This window comes from Coregonus clupeaformis, chromosome 1, assembly GCF_020615455.1.
Source record: "Coregonus clupeaformis isolate EN_2021a chromosome 1, ASM2061545v1, whole genome shotgun sequence".
Lineage (NCBI taxonomy): Eukaryota > Metazoa > Chordata > Actinopteri > Salmoniformes > Salmonidae > Coregonus > Coregonus clupeaformis.
In genome coordinates, this window is record NC_059192.1 from 87,124,332 (window position 1) to 87,139,101 (window position 14,770).

General features: G+C 45.9%; 1 protein-coding gene across 2 annotated transcripts in view; it reads left to right on the top strand.

Annotated features, from left to right (window-relative positions):
- Positions 1 to 14,770, top strand: part of LOC121577726 (protein tweety homolog 2-like) — a 122,592-nt gene that overhangs the window by 78,133 nt on the left and 29,689 nt on the right. For both annotated transcript variants that reach the window (XM_041891553.2, XM_041891562.2), the window contains exons 4-5: positions 2,192 to 2,412; positions 5,771 to 5,866. In XM_041891553.2, coding sequence (XP_041747487.1) covers positions 2,192 to 2,412; positions 5,771 to 5,866 — 317 coding nt within the window. The remainder of the gene's footprint in view (positions 1 to 2,191; positions 2,413 to 5,770; positions 5,867 to 14,770) is intronic.

Genomic DNA, 14,770 nt, shown 5'->3' on the forward strand with positions numbered 1-14,770 from the left:
TTTAATCGTATGTGTAATGGTGTACATAAAGGTGTCACCGAAAAATCTGAGTAGCAGGAAGTTTATAATTCTCTTGGTTGTTTATGTGTGTTTCAAGGAGGCTGTTGCCCGGGTTGCTAGACCTCATTTGCAGCAGTATGATTATGCAGTTTAAGTATGTAGTTAACTGTGAAGTCTATTTCCACATTAGCCTAGAATTAGCTGAGAAATAGCATTTTACAAACCACCATGGTGACCCCAAAAGAACAGAATGAAGTTATCCCTGTAGAACCAACATCTCCTGAATACGCTGTGCAGGTGACGTCCTACATCATACTTCCGGGTCCTGTCCCCCAATCTTTTCAATGGGCTTGACGATTATATCGTAACATGAAAACGCTGTTGTTTAAGATACCTTTACTGCATTTTAAGATTGTTTTTGCGTTGAAGACCATTGCGCTACATTTTTGCCCATTTGAAGGCCATTCAAAAAGCCTATAAAAGTTCAAAACTACAAGGCTACTTCCTGGAAAATGTTGTGTCACTTCCATAGCGTATTAGACCTCTAGAACTGAGAACTTGATTGTCAAGCCTGCCCTGTAATACTCACATAAATCCCCTATGGGCCGTGTTCAAAAGTAGTGCACTAAATAGAGAATAGGGTGTAATTTGGGACACAACCAAAGCCTATTCCCCCTCACGAGACTGAAAAGATTTGGCATGGGTCCTCAGATCCTCAAAAAGTTCTACAGCTGCACCATCGAGAGTATCCTGACTGGTTGCATCACCGCCTGGTATGGCAACTGCTCGGCCACCCTAGTCATAGACTGTTCTCTCTGCTACTGCAAGGCAAGCGGTACCGGAGCGCCAAGTCTAGGTCCAAAAGGCTTCTTAACAGCTTCTACCCCCAAGCCATAAGACTCCTGAACAGCTAATCATGGCTACCTGGACTATTTGCATTGCCCCCCCCACCCCCACCCCCTCTTTTACGCTGCTGCTACTCTGTTTATTATCTATGCATAGTCACTTTAACTCTACCCACATGTACATACTACCTCAATTACCTCGACTAACTGGTGCCGCCGCACATTGACTCTGTACCGGTACCCTCTGTATATAGCCTCACTACTGTTATTTTATTTTACTGCTGCTCATTAATTTATTTTTTATTTGTATTTTTTACTTATTTATTTTTTACTGAACACTTTTTTTCTTAAAACTGCATTGTTGGTTAAGGGCTTGTCAGTAAGCATTTCACTGTAAGGTCTACACATGTTGTATTCGGCACATGTGGCAAATAAAATTTGATTTGATTTGATTTGAACATAACTATTGGTAATCATATGGAAATGAACTGAGTATTCTCTGTGTACTGACACCTCTCTTCCTCCACTCCCCCTCTTCTCCTCTCCCCCTTTCTTCTCCCCCTCCTCTCCCCCTCTTCTCCTCTCACCATTTCCTCTCCTCTCCTCTCCTCTCCTCTCCTCTCCTCTCCTCTCCTCTCCTCTCCTCTCCCTCTCCCTCTCCCTCTCCCTCTCCTCTCCTCTCCCCCTTTCTCCTCTCCCCCTCCTCTCCTCTCCCCCTCCTCTCCCTCTCTTCTCCTCTCCCCCTTTCCTCTCCCCCTCTTATCCTCTCCCTCTCCTCTCCTCTCCCCCTTTCTCCTCTCCCCCTCTTCTCCTATCCCCCCTCCTCTCCTCTCCCTCTCTTCTCTTCTCCCCCTTTCCTCTCCCCCTCTTATCCTCTCCCTCTCCTCTCCCCCTCTTCTCCTCTCCCCCTCTTCTCCTCTCCCTCTCTTCTCCTTTCCCCCTTTCCTCTCCCTCTTCTCCTTTCCCCTCTCCTCTCCTCTCCTCTCCCCCTCTTCTCCTCTCCCCCTCTTCTCCTCTCCCCCTCTTCTCCTCTCCCCTTTCCTTTCCTTCCTCTCCCTCCTTCTCCCTCCCTCTCCCTCCCTCTCCTCTCCTCTCCTCTCCTCTCCTCTCCTCTCCTCTCCTCTCCCTCTCCTCCCTCTCCTCTCCTCTCCCTCTCCTCTCCTCTCCTCTCCTCTCCTCTCCTCTCCTCCTTTCTCCTCTCCCCCTCCTCTCCTCTCCACCTCTTCTCCTCTCCCTCTCTTCTCCTCTCCCCCTTTCCTCCTCTTCTCCTCTCCCCCTCTTCTCCTCTCCCCCTCTTCTCCTCTCCCCCTTTCCTCCTCTCCCTCTCTCCTTCTCTCCTCCTCCAGGTGACGGGCACCATGGGTAGCATGGAGAGTGGTCTGAAGCAGAACCTGGCGAGGCTGGATGAGATCTTCGCTACGCGGGGAGACTACGTACAGACCCTGCGCTTCATGCAGCAGATGGCTGACAACGTCATCAAACAGCTGTTGGGCCTGCCTGATTGGGACATGGCTATAGTAGATCTGGCCGCTATCGCAGACCAGATCACATATGTAGAGTACTACAGGTATAGCTAACCAGACCAGATCACATATGTAGAGTACTACAGGTATAGATAACCAGACCAGATCACATACGTAGAGTACTGCAGGTATAGCTAACCAGACCAGACCACATATAGACCAGGGCCTGGTTTCCCAAAAGTGTCTGAAGGCTAAGTTCATCGTTAGAACCTTCGCAGGAGCAACGTTAAATCTCCTAGTGGTTTTCCAAAACCATCGCTACTAAAGTTGCACTTGAAAATGGTTGTTAATTAACGCCTCAGACCACTCGTAGAACATCTAAGTGTGTCGTTAATGCTTTTTTGCCCTCCGGCGTCACTTTATAGATAGAAGATCTCCGCTAAACACAAAATCAAGATGTTTATCTGTCTTTATCTGCAATTGTTACAAACAAGCTAAGGATAAAAATATGCTTTAATTGAAAACCCTGATGACTGCATAAACAGCCTACAGTATAGCCTAGATAAGTCTATATTATTCAATAATATTAAAATCTATTTAATTTTCATTCAATTAAGTTATATTTTGCTAATTGTAAGCTGCTGTTGGTCATTTTTGCCTCAATAGATTTCATGATGTGTAACAACATGTGTGAGGGAAGTGTGTGTGTATGAGAGGTAATGAATGGTTACCTCTCATCAAGGAAGATACACTACATGACCAAAGGTATGTGGACACCTGCTCGTCAAACGTGTCATTCCAAAATCATGGGCATTAATATGGAGTTGGTCCCCAATTTGCTGCTTTAACAGGCTCCACTCTTCTGGGAAGGCTTTCTACTAGATGTTGGAACATTGCTGCGGGGACTTGCTTCCATTCAGCCACAAGAGCATTAGTGAGGTTGGGCACGGATGTTGGGCGATTAGGTCTGGTTGGCAATCGGCGTTCCAACTCATCCCAAAGGTGTTCGACGGGGTTGAGGTCAGGGCTCTGTGTAGGCCAGTCAAGTTCTTCCACACCGATCTCAACAAACCATTTCTGTATGGATCTCGCTTTGAGGAAGGAGGCATTGTCATGCTGAAACAGGAAAGGGCCTTCCCCAAACTGCTGCCACAATTTTGGAAGCACAGAATCGTCTAGAATGTCATTGTATGCTGTAGCGTTAAGATTTCCCTTCACTGGAACTAAGGGGCCTAGCCCGAACCATGAAAAACAGCCCCAGACCATTATTCCTCCTCCACCAAACTTTACAGTTGGCACTATGCATTCGGGCAGGTAGCATTCTCCTGGCATCCGCCAAACCCAGATTCGTTCTTTGAACTGCCAGATGGTGAAGCATGATTCATCACTCCAGAGAACGCGTTTCCACTGAGTCCAATGGCGGGGAGCTTTACACCACTCCAGCCGACGCTTGGCATTGCGCATGGTGATCTATAGGCTGCTCGGCCATGGAAACCCATTTCATGAAGCTCCTGATTAACAGTTCTTGTGCTGACGTTGCTTCCAGATTTAGTTTGGAACTCAGTAGTGAGTGTTGCAACCGAGAGCCGACAATTTTTACGCGCTATGCGCTTCAGCACTCGGCGGTCCTGTTCTGTGAGCTTGTGTGGCCTACCACTTCGCGGCAGAGCCTTTGTTGCTCCTAGACGTTTCCACTTCACAATAACAGCACTTACAGTTGACCGGGGCAGCTCAAGCAGGGCAGAAATTTGTGGAACTGACTTGTTGGAAAGGTGGCATCCTATGACGGCGCCATGTTGAAAGTCACTGAGCTCTCCAGTAAGGCCATTTTACTGCCAATGTTTGTCTATGGAGATTGCATGGCTGTGTGCTCAATTTCATACACCTGTCAGCCACGGGTGTGGCTGAAATAACAGAATCCACTAATTTGAAGGGGTGTCCAAATACTTTTGTAAATCTAGTGTATTTATCCCGTGTTCTGTGTGTTAAGATTGTTTTTACAACATTTACACAACATTAATATAAACTTATTGAGTTCAGATGAAAACATAGTTCAGCGGAGAGCCTCCACATTCAGCGAGTTATTATTAATGTATCCAATTCCCTATGATGGTGTTCAGCCTGTGATGGTGTTCAGCCTATGAGGGTGTTCAGCCTATGATGGTGTTCAGCCTATTATGGTGTTCAGCCTGTGATGTTGTTCAGCCTGTGATGGTGTTCAGTCTGTGATGTTGTTCAGCCTGTGATGTTGTTCAGCCTGTGATGGTGTTCAGCCTGTGATGCTGTTCAGCCTGTGATGGTGTTCAGCCTGTGATGGTGTTCAGCCTGTGATGTTGTTCAGCCTGTGATGGTGTTCAGCCTGTGATGCTGTTCAGCCTGTGATGGTGTTCAGCCTGTGATGCTATTCAGCCTGTGATGGTGTTCAGCCTGTGATGCTGTTCAGCCTGTGATGCTGTTCAGCCTGTGATGGTGTTCAGCCTGTGATGCTGTTCAGCCTGTGATGGTGTTCAGCCTGTGATTGTGTTCAGCCTGTGATGCTGTTCAGCCTGTGATGGTGTTCAGCCTGTGATGCTGTTCAGCCTGTGATGGTGTTCAGCCTGTGATGGTGTTCAGCCTGTGATGTTGTTCAGCCTATGATGGTGTTCAGCCTGTGATTGTGTTCAGCCTGTGATTGTGTTCAGCCTGTGATGGTGTTCGCCTGTGATGGTGTTCAGCCTGTGATTGTGTTCAGCTTAACTCTTAATTTGGCTGAGAGACACACTGTAGTAGTGGTCACAGGAGACACCAGGCACCAGGCACGTAGAGGAGAGAGAGAGAGTGATATGAGAGACAGAGAGAGATGGATAGAATAGCGAGAGAGACAGACAGACAGACATAAGATGGGGGGACGACATAGTCATAGCTTTCTGAGCATTACATATTCATGCATATGGATTTGAGCTCATCCATTAGTAAACCATCTGGACTGGATTTGTCCCTACATGGGCCCCAGCCAGAGACAACTGACCACAACTACTGTATAGCACTGCTTCTGTTCTGACTGGCATCAGAAGAGAGCACAGAACACACACACACACATTGACAGCTGCTAATGGGGATCCATAATAAATACAAATACACACAGCCTACACCATGTCTATTCATACACTGACACACACAGACCCACGGTATGCGTCCTATTGGGGTAAAGTGTCAGCCAGTCGTGTGTAAGCTAGGGACAAGCAAGCCAGCTGACTCTCATTTGGGTTGAAATGTGGTTGGCTGCTCCCTCTGCACATTACTGTAACCATAGAAATACTGTGATGGGTGGACCGGCGGCCATATTGAGTGAACCCATAGGACTAAATCAAGGAAGAAAAGAGAAAGTTATATTCTATGACTGACTGTCTGTGTCCTCTAGGATCCTGCTGTTGCTGATTCTTTTACGCTGTCTCTGTCTGTCATTCCCTCTGTGTCCTCTAGGTGGCTCACCTACCTGCTGCTACTGATCCTAGATCTGGTGATCTGTCTGGCGGCTTGCCTGGGCCTGGCCAAACAGTCTCGCTGGCTGCTGACAACGTGAGTAGCTGTTACTGTTCTGTCCTTGTTACTGTTCTGTCCCTGTCACTGTTCTGTCCCTTCTACTGTTCTGTCCCTGTTCTGTCCCTTCTACTGTTCTGTCCCTGTTACTGTTCTGTCCCTGTCACTGTTCTGTCCCTGTTACTGTTCTGTCCCTGTTACTGTTCTGTCCCTGTTACTGTTCTGTCCCTGTTACTGTTCTGTCCCTTCTACTGTTCTGTCCCTGTTACTGTTCTGTCCCTGTTACTGTTCTGTCCCTGTTACTGTTCTGTCCCTGTTACTGTTCTGTCCCTGTTACTGTTCTATCCCTTCTACTGTTCTGTCCCTGTTACTGTTCTGTCCCTGTTACTGTTCTGTCCCTGTTACTGTTCTGTCCCTGTTACTGTTCTGTCCCTGTTACTGTTCTGTCCCTTCTACTGTTCTGTCCCTGTTACTGTTCTGTCCCTTCTACTGTTCTGTCCCTTCTACTGTTCTGTCCCTTCTACTGTTCTGTCCCTGTTACTGTTCTGTCCCTGTTACTGTTCTGTCCCTGTTACTGTTCTGTCCCTGTTACTGTTCTGTCCCTTCTACTGTTCTGTCCCTGTTACTGTTCTGTCCCTGTTACTGTTCTGTCCCTGTTACTGTTCTGTCCCTGTTACTGTTCTGTCCCTGTTACTGTTCTGTCCCTGTTACTGTTCTGCCCCTGTTACTATTCTGTCCCTGTTACTGTTCTGTTCAATTCTTTAAAGTATTATTTGGGCTGTCGATGGAATTGGCCACTTGGAGATTTGCCATGCCCGTTTCCAATAACATTTGTGGTTGATTGAATTGACTTGGAGTCGTGCCATAACTGCCATTTCAAGTACCCCCTCCAAATCAAATCAAATCAAATTGTATTTGCCACATGCGCCGAATACAACAGGTGTAGACATTACAGTGAAATGCAGTTTTTTTAAGAAAGAAAAAAAGTGTTAAGGAAAAAATAGATAAGGAAGAAAAAAAAAATAAGGAAAAATATTATAATAATTAAGAGCAGCAGTAAAATAAAATAACAGTAGGGAGGCTATATACAGGGGGTACCGGTACAGAGTCAATGTGCGGGGGCACCGGTTAGTTGAGGTAATTTAGGTAATGTGTACATGTGGGTAAATAATAAACAGAGTAGCAGCAGCGTAAAAGAGGGGGTTGGGTTGGGGTGGGGTGGGGTGGCAATGCAAATAGTCCGGGTAGCCATGATTAGCTGTTCAGGAGTCTTATGGCTTGGGGGTAGAAGCTGTTAAGAAGCCTTTTGTAACGAACATGAATTACAAATGCAGTTGACTGAAATAAAAACTAAAAAACATTTCTGGTCTGGAATAGTTTAAATTATTTAGTTCTTCATGTGTTGTGAAGCTGTTTCAAGCCTGGTGTAGGGGAGATAGGGGGGAGGGGGGAACTGACTTTTTGAGGGGATATGTTGAAGCTAGAGAATTTCACTGGACAATGTAGGTCTATGTTAATATCTAAGAAATACTAAATATACATCTTCACACACACAACCTCTCATCTCAGTTCAGTATCTATAGTCATCCATAACGATTTCCACTATGAGTACTTCAGCCCTGTGTTGTACAGTGAGAGGGATTCCACATGGCACACACACACATCACACACACATCATAACTTAACTGACAGGTTAAAGTCTGCTAGAAAGAGCCGCTAACCTAGCTAAGCTGCTAACGTTAGCCATCAAGCTAACAAAGTTAGTCCTAGATGAGTTTTCCAATGGAGCCCTCTTTGTCAGGAGAAGTAAATGAACGGTTCCAGCGCTGTAGGAGCTGTATCTACTACGCTTTGTTTCAGGACAAACATTTGTTTGCTTGCCGACGATTATAGGCTTGAGGTGGCTTCCTTGATCACGCAAGTCGCCAGCCTACATAAGAAACTGGGGAAAACGCAGAGTGGAATGTTTACCTTTTCTACGCCAGTGGCTGGACGGCGTTTGCACATGTTGGATGCATCTCTGTCTTGTTGTTTGTCGCTATCCGACTGGCCGGTGTTGCCCGTAGTTCGTTCACCAGGGTAGCCATCTCCTGCCTCTCCTCCCCCATCTGATAGATGATGGTCAATCAGCGATGGTTGCATGTCACGAGCCGTGGAAGCCGAAGACAGCGGCCTCCTGCAAAGCAGTATATACTCCCAACGAGAGGCCCGGAGCGGATGCAAAGAACGAATAGTTTTGCCGTCCTGGAGCCTGATCTTCCTGCACCTTCGTCGCTGGGGGTACCTGTGTCTGCGGCCGCTGTGACTACTCCTACTCCTTCCCCTACGATTTAAAGACGACATCGGCAACCTTCCGTCCCTGCTCTGGATCGAGCGGGGCTTCTCCATCTGTCGGAGGCCTGCACCATCCTGTGAAGCGTGGGAGTGGGCGGATTTCCTCGTCCTTCTCACCAGCTGTGATTTTGGGCAGCTCCATGATAGGAAATGTAACTGTTCCTGGTGCAAAAACAATGTCCTATCCAGGAGCTCGAGTAAATTACATTACTAAGCTGCTCCCGAATGTACTACGTCAGGACATGGACATAAATTCTATCGTAGTGCATGTGGGTTTTAATTACATTATGAAAGGCAGCTCTGAACAGTTGAAACTGGATTTCAAAGAGCTGATTGGCTCTCTGCTAGACACTAATAAAATACCCATCATATCTGGCCATGTGCCCTCTCTGAATCGTGGAACGCTTTAGCAGGATTCTTTCTTCACAACTGGCTACATGATTATTGCAGCTCAATGGGTGTAACTTTTGTTGACAATTTCGATACATTTTGGAAACAAAACAGGTTTTATAAGGAGGATGGGATCCACCCAAATCATTTGGGTTCCTGGATCCTTTCACAGCATTATAAGGCTACGTTGTGACAATGACTTATCAATGACCCAAGCCCAGCTCAGTTAATCCCTACCATTGTGTCGCTGAGTCATCATAATGCTTTAGCAAATGTATATTATACCAGGGGCATTGGTAGACACAATGTAAGTAACCTAATTTATGTCCCTCTAACTGCCCTAAATGCCTCTGCTGATCCTACAGCTATTGTATGCATAAATCATGTTTCTATGAACCAGATTTATGCTGTTAGCACTGAGGCGGTGTGCCCTAGTAGGAAGTCCACTGTGTGCAGCTCACCCTGCACTAACATAAATAACATGACCATGTCTACTTCTGCTAAGCTTCCCAGAAAAGTGCTCAAAATAGCCCACTTTAACATATGTAGCTTAAGAAACAAGGTTCATGAAATTAATAACTTGCTAGTAACAGATGACATTCATATTCTGACTATCTCAGAAACTCACTTAGTCAATACACTTAGTCAATAACTCACTTAGTCAATAACATGTGTGAAATGCTTGATAATGTGTGTGATATCAACAGAGAGGTATATTTCCTGGGTGATTTTAAATATTGACTGGCTTTCATCAAGCTGCCCACTCAAGAAAAAGCTTCAAATTGCAACCAGTGCCTGCAACCTGGTTCAGGTTATCAGTCAACCTACCAGGGTAGTTACAAACAGCACAGGAATGAAATCATCAACATGTATTGATCACATCTTTACTAATGCTGTAAAAACTGTTCAATCCCTGTGGGTTGATGAGGAATTGAAAAATTGTATGGTTGAGAGGGATGAGGCAAAAGGAATGGCAAATAAGTCTGGCTGCAGAACTGATTGGCAAACGTACTGCAAATTGAGAAATCATGTGACTAAACTGAATAAATAGAAGAAGAAACTACACTATGAAATAAAGATAAAGGACATGAAGAACGATAGTAAAAAGCTTTGGAGCACCTTCAATTACATTTTTGGAAAAAAGGCAAACTCTGCTCCATCATTCATTTAATTAGATGGCTCATTCATCAAAAAACCGACTGATATTGCCAACTACTGTAATGATTTTTTCATTGGCAAGATTAGCAAACTTAGGCATGACATGCCAGCAACAAACGCTGACACTACACATCCAAGTATATCTGACCAAATTATCAAAGACAAGAATTGTAATTTTGAATTCCATAAAGTGAGTGTGGAAGAGGTGAAAAAAAAGTATTGTCTATCATCTATGACAAGCCACCGGGGTCTGACAACTTGGATGGAAATTTCTGAGGATAATAGCGGACGATATTGCCACTCCTATTTGCCATATCTTCAATTGAAGCCTACTAGAAAGTGTGTGCCCTCAGGCCTGGAGGGAAGCAAAAGTCATTCCGCTACCTAAGAATGGTAAAGCCCCCTTTACTGGCTCATAGGCTTATAGGGAAGGATATTCAACAAGCACAGCACTTACGAAGGTGAGCGACAAACCGCCCTTGCTGTCTCTGCCTGGCCAGTTCCAGTCTCTCCATTGGGATTCTCTGCCTCTGACCCTATTACGGGGGCTGAGTCACTGGCTTACTGGTGCTTTCCATGCCGTCCCTAGGAGGGGTGCATCACTTGAGTGGGTTGAGTCACTGACGTGATCTTCCTGTCTGGTTTGTCACCCCCTCGGGCTCGTGCAGTGGAGGAGATTTTTGTGGGCTATACTCAGCCTTGTCTCAGGGTAGTAGGTTGGTGGTCTGTTGATATCCCTCTGGTGGTGTGGGGGCTGTGCTTGACTCCTAGGACCATGCCTCAGGACTACCTGGCCTGATGACTCCTTGCTGTCCCCTGTCCACCTGGTCGTGCTGCTGCTACAGTTTCAACTCTTCTGCCTGCGGCTATGGAACCCTGACCTGTTCACCGGAAGTGCTACCTTGTCCCAGACCTGCTGTTTTCAGCTCTCGCTCTCTACCGCTCCTGCTATTTCAACATCTTAATGCCCGGCTATGAAAAGCCAAGTGACATTTACTCCTGATGTACCGACCTGTTGCAACCTCTACAACCACTGTGATTATTATTTGACCCTGCTGGTCATCTATGAACGTTTGAACATCTTGGAGAAAAATCTGGCCTTAATTGCCATGTACTGTTATAATCTCCACCCGGCACAGCCAGAAGGGGACTGGCCAACCCTCAGAGCCTGGTTCCTCGCTAGGTTTATTCCTACGTTTCTGCCTTTCTAGGGAGTTTTTCCTAGCCACCGTGCTTCTACATCTGCATTGCTTGATGTTTGGGGTTTTAGGCTGGGTTTCTGTATAGCACTTTGATGTAAAAAGGGCTTTATAAATACAGTGCTATGAAAAAGTATTTGCCCCCTTTCTAATTTTCTCTACTTTTGCATATTTGTGATACTGAATGTTATCAGATCTTCAACCAAAACCTAATATTAGATCAAGGGAACATAAGTGAACAAATAACACAACAATTACATATTTATTTCATTTATTTCATAAACAAAGTTATGCAACACCCAATTCCCCTGTGAAAAAAAGTTATTGCCCCCTTACACTCAATAACTGGTTGTGCCACCTTTAGCTGCAATGACTCCAACCAAATGCTTCCTGTAGTTGTTGAGCAGTCTCTCACGTCGCTGTGAAGGAATTTTGGCCCACTCTTCCATGCAGAACTGCTTTAACTCAGTGACGTGTGGGTTTTCAAGCATGAACTGCTCGTTTCAAGTCCTGCCACAACATCTCAATTGGGATTAGGTCTGGACTTTGACTAGGCCATTCCAAAACCTCCAATTTGTTGCTTTTTAGCAATTTTCATGTAGACTTGATTGTGTGTTTTGGATCATTGTCTTGCTGCATGACCCAGCTGCGCTTCAGCTTCAGCTCACAGACGGATGGTCTGACATTCTCCTGTAGAATTCTCTGATACAGAGCAGAATTTATGGTTCCTTCTATTAAGGCAAGTCGTCCAGGTCCTGAGGCAGCAAAGCATCCCCAAACCATCACACCACCACCACCATGCTTGACCTTTGGTATGATGTTCTTACTGTGGAATGCAGAGTTTGGTTTTCGCCAGGCATTACTGGAACCATGTTGTCCAAAAAGTTATACTTTTGAATCATCTGTCCATAGAACGTTCTTCCAAGAGTCTTGATGATCATCCAGGTGCTTTTTGGCAAACTTGCCTGGCGAAAACCAAACACTGCATTCCACAGTAAGAACATCATACCAAAGGTCAAGCATGGTGGTGGTGGTTGAAAGCACATAGCTGTCTGTTTAAACGACTAGTACACAGCTCAGACACCCATGCATACCCCACAAGACATGCCACCAGAGGTCTCTTCACAGTCCCGAAGTCCAGAACAGACTATGGGAGGCGCACAGTACTACATAGAGCCATGAATACATGGAACTCTATTCCACATCAGGTAACTGATGCAAGCAGTAGAATCAGATTTAAAAAACTGATAAAAATACACCTTATGGAACAGCGGGGACTGTGAAGCAACACAAACATAGGCACAGACACATGCATACACACACACGATAACATACGCACTATACACACACGTACACATGGATTTTCTGTTGTAGATATGTGGTAGTGGAGTAGGGGCCCGAGGGCACACACTTAGTGTGTTGTGAAATCTGTTATGAATGTATTGTAATGTTTTTAAAATTGTATAACTGCCTTAATTTTGCAGAATCCATAATAAATAAAAATACACACACACACATCATACACACTCAGCATATACAGTGAGGGAAAAAAGTATTTGATCCCTGCTGATTTTGTACGATTGCCCACTGACAAAGAAATTATCAGTCTATAATTTTAATGGTAGGTTTATTTGAACAGTGAGAGACTAACAACAAAGAAATCCAGAAAAACGCATGTCAAAAATTTAATAAATTGATTTGCATTTTAATGAGGGAAATAAGTATTTGACCCCCTCTCAATCAGAAAGAGTTCTGGCTCCCAGGTGTCTTTTATACAGGTAACGAGCTGAGATTAGGAGCACACTCTTAAAGGGAGTGCTCCTAATCTCAGCTTGTTACCTGAATAAAAGACACCTGTCCACAGAAGCAATCAATCAGATTCCAAACTCTCCACCATGGCCAAGACCAAATAGCTCTCCAAGGATGTCAGGGACAAGATTGTAGACCTAAACAAGGCTGGAATGTGCTACAAGACCATCACCAAGCAGCTTGGTGAGAAGGTGATAACAGTTGGTGCGATTATTCGCAAATGGAAGAAACACAAAATAACTGTCAATCTCCCTTGGCCTGGGGATCTATGCAATATCTCACCTCATGGAGTTGCAATGATCATGAGAACGGTGAGGAATCAGCCCAGAACTACACGGGAGGATCTTGTCAACGATCTCAAGGCAGCTGGGACCATAGTCACCAAGAAAACAATTGGTAACACACTACGCCGTGAAGGACTGAAATCCTGCAGCGCCCGCAAGGTCCCCCTGCTCAAGAAAGCACATATACAGGGCCGTCTGAAGTTTGCCAATGAACATCTGAATGATTCAGAGGAGAACTGGGTGAAAGTGTTGTGGTCAGATGAGACCAAAATCGAGCTCTTTGGCATCAACTCAACTCGCCGTGTTTGGAGGGGGAGGAATGCTGCCTATGACCCCAAGAACACCATCCCCACCGTCAAACATGGAGGTGGAAACATTATGCTTTGGGGGTGTTTTTCTGCTAAGGGGACAGGATAACTTCACCGCATCAAAGGGACGATGGACGTGGCCATGTACCGTCAAATCTTGGGTGAGAACCTCCTTCCCTCAGCCAGGGCATTGAAAATGGGTCGTGGATGGGTATTCCAGCATGACAATGACCCCAAACACACAGCCTAGGCAACAAAGGAGTGGCTCAAGAAGAAGCACATTAAGGTCCTGGAGTGGCCTAGCCAGTCTCCAGACCTTAATCCCATAGAAAATCAGTGGAGGGAGCTGAAGGTTCGAATTGCCAAACGTCAGCCTCGAAACCTTAATGACTTGGAGAAGATCTGCAAAGAGGAGTGGAACAAAATCCCTCCTGAGATGTGTGCCAACCTGGTGGCCAACTACAAGAAACGTCTGACCTCTGTGATTGCCAACAAGGGTCATGTTTTGCAGAGGGGTCAAATACTTATTTCCCTCATTAAAATGCAAATCAATTTATAACATTTTTGACATGCGTTTTTCTGGATTTTTTTGTTGTTATTCTGTCTCTCACTGTTCAAATAAAACTACCATTAAAATTATAGACTGATCATGTCTTTGTCAGTGGGCTAATGTACAAAATCAGCAGGGGATCAAATACTTTTTTCCCTCACTGTAGTAAGCATGTAACTCATCTTGGCCCTCTGTGCTCCCTGTCTCACCCGGTCTCACCGCTCCTTGTCTCACCCTGGCTTCATCTGCCACTGTCCCAGATCTGGCTCCATCCCGCAGATCAGTGATTCTATATGCCTGCCTGAGCACAAAGCCAATGGCAGCTCACTCGATTTGCAGCTGACTTGTAGGCCCGGCGTGACGTAGTGTGTGTGTTTCCTGGCCTTACGTGACGTGGTGTGTTTCCTGGCCTTACGTGACGTGGTGTGTGTCCTGGCCTTACGTGATGTGGTGTGTGTCCTGGCCTTACGTGATGTGGTGTGTGTCCTGGCCTTACGTGATGTGGTGTGTGTCCTGGCCTTACGTGACGTGGTGTGTGTCCTGGCCTTACGTGACGTGGTGTGTGTCCTGGCCTTACGTGACGTGGTGTGTGTCCTGGCCTTACGTGACGTGGTGTGTGTCCTGGCCTTACGTGATGTGGTGTGTGTCCTGGCCTTACGTGACGTGGTGTGTGTCCTGGCCTTACGTGATGTGGTGTGTGTCCTGGCCTTACGTGACGTGGTGTGTGTCCTGGCCTTACGTGATGTGGTGTGTGTCCTGGCCTTACGTGACGTGGTGTGTGTCCTGGCCTTACGTGATGTGGTGTGTGTCCTGGCCTTACGTGACGTGGTGTGTGTCCTGGCCTTACGTGATGTGGTGTGTGTGTTCATTAAAGGAACGCTGGGTTATTATTCCTGCCCACTGGTTCACCC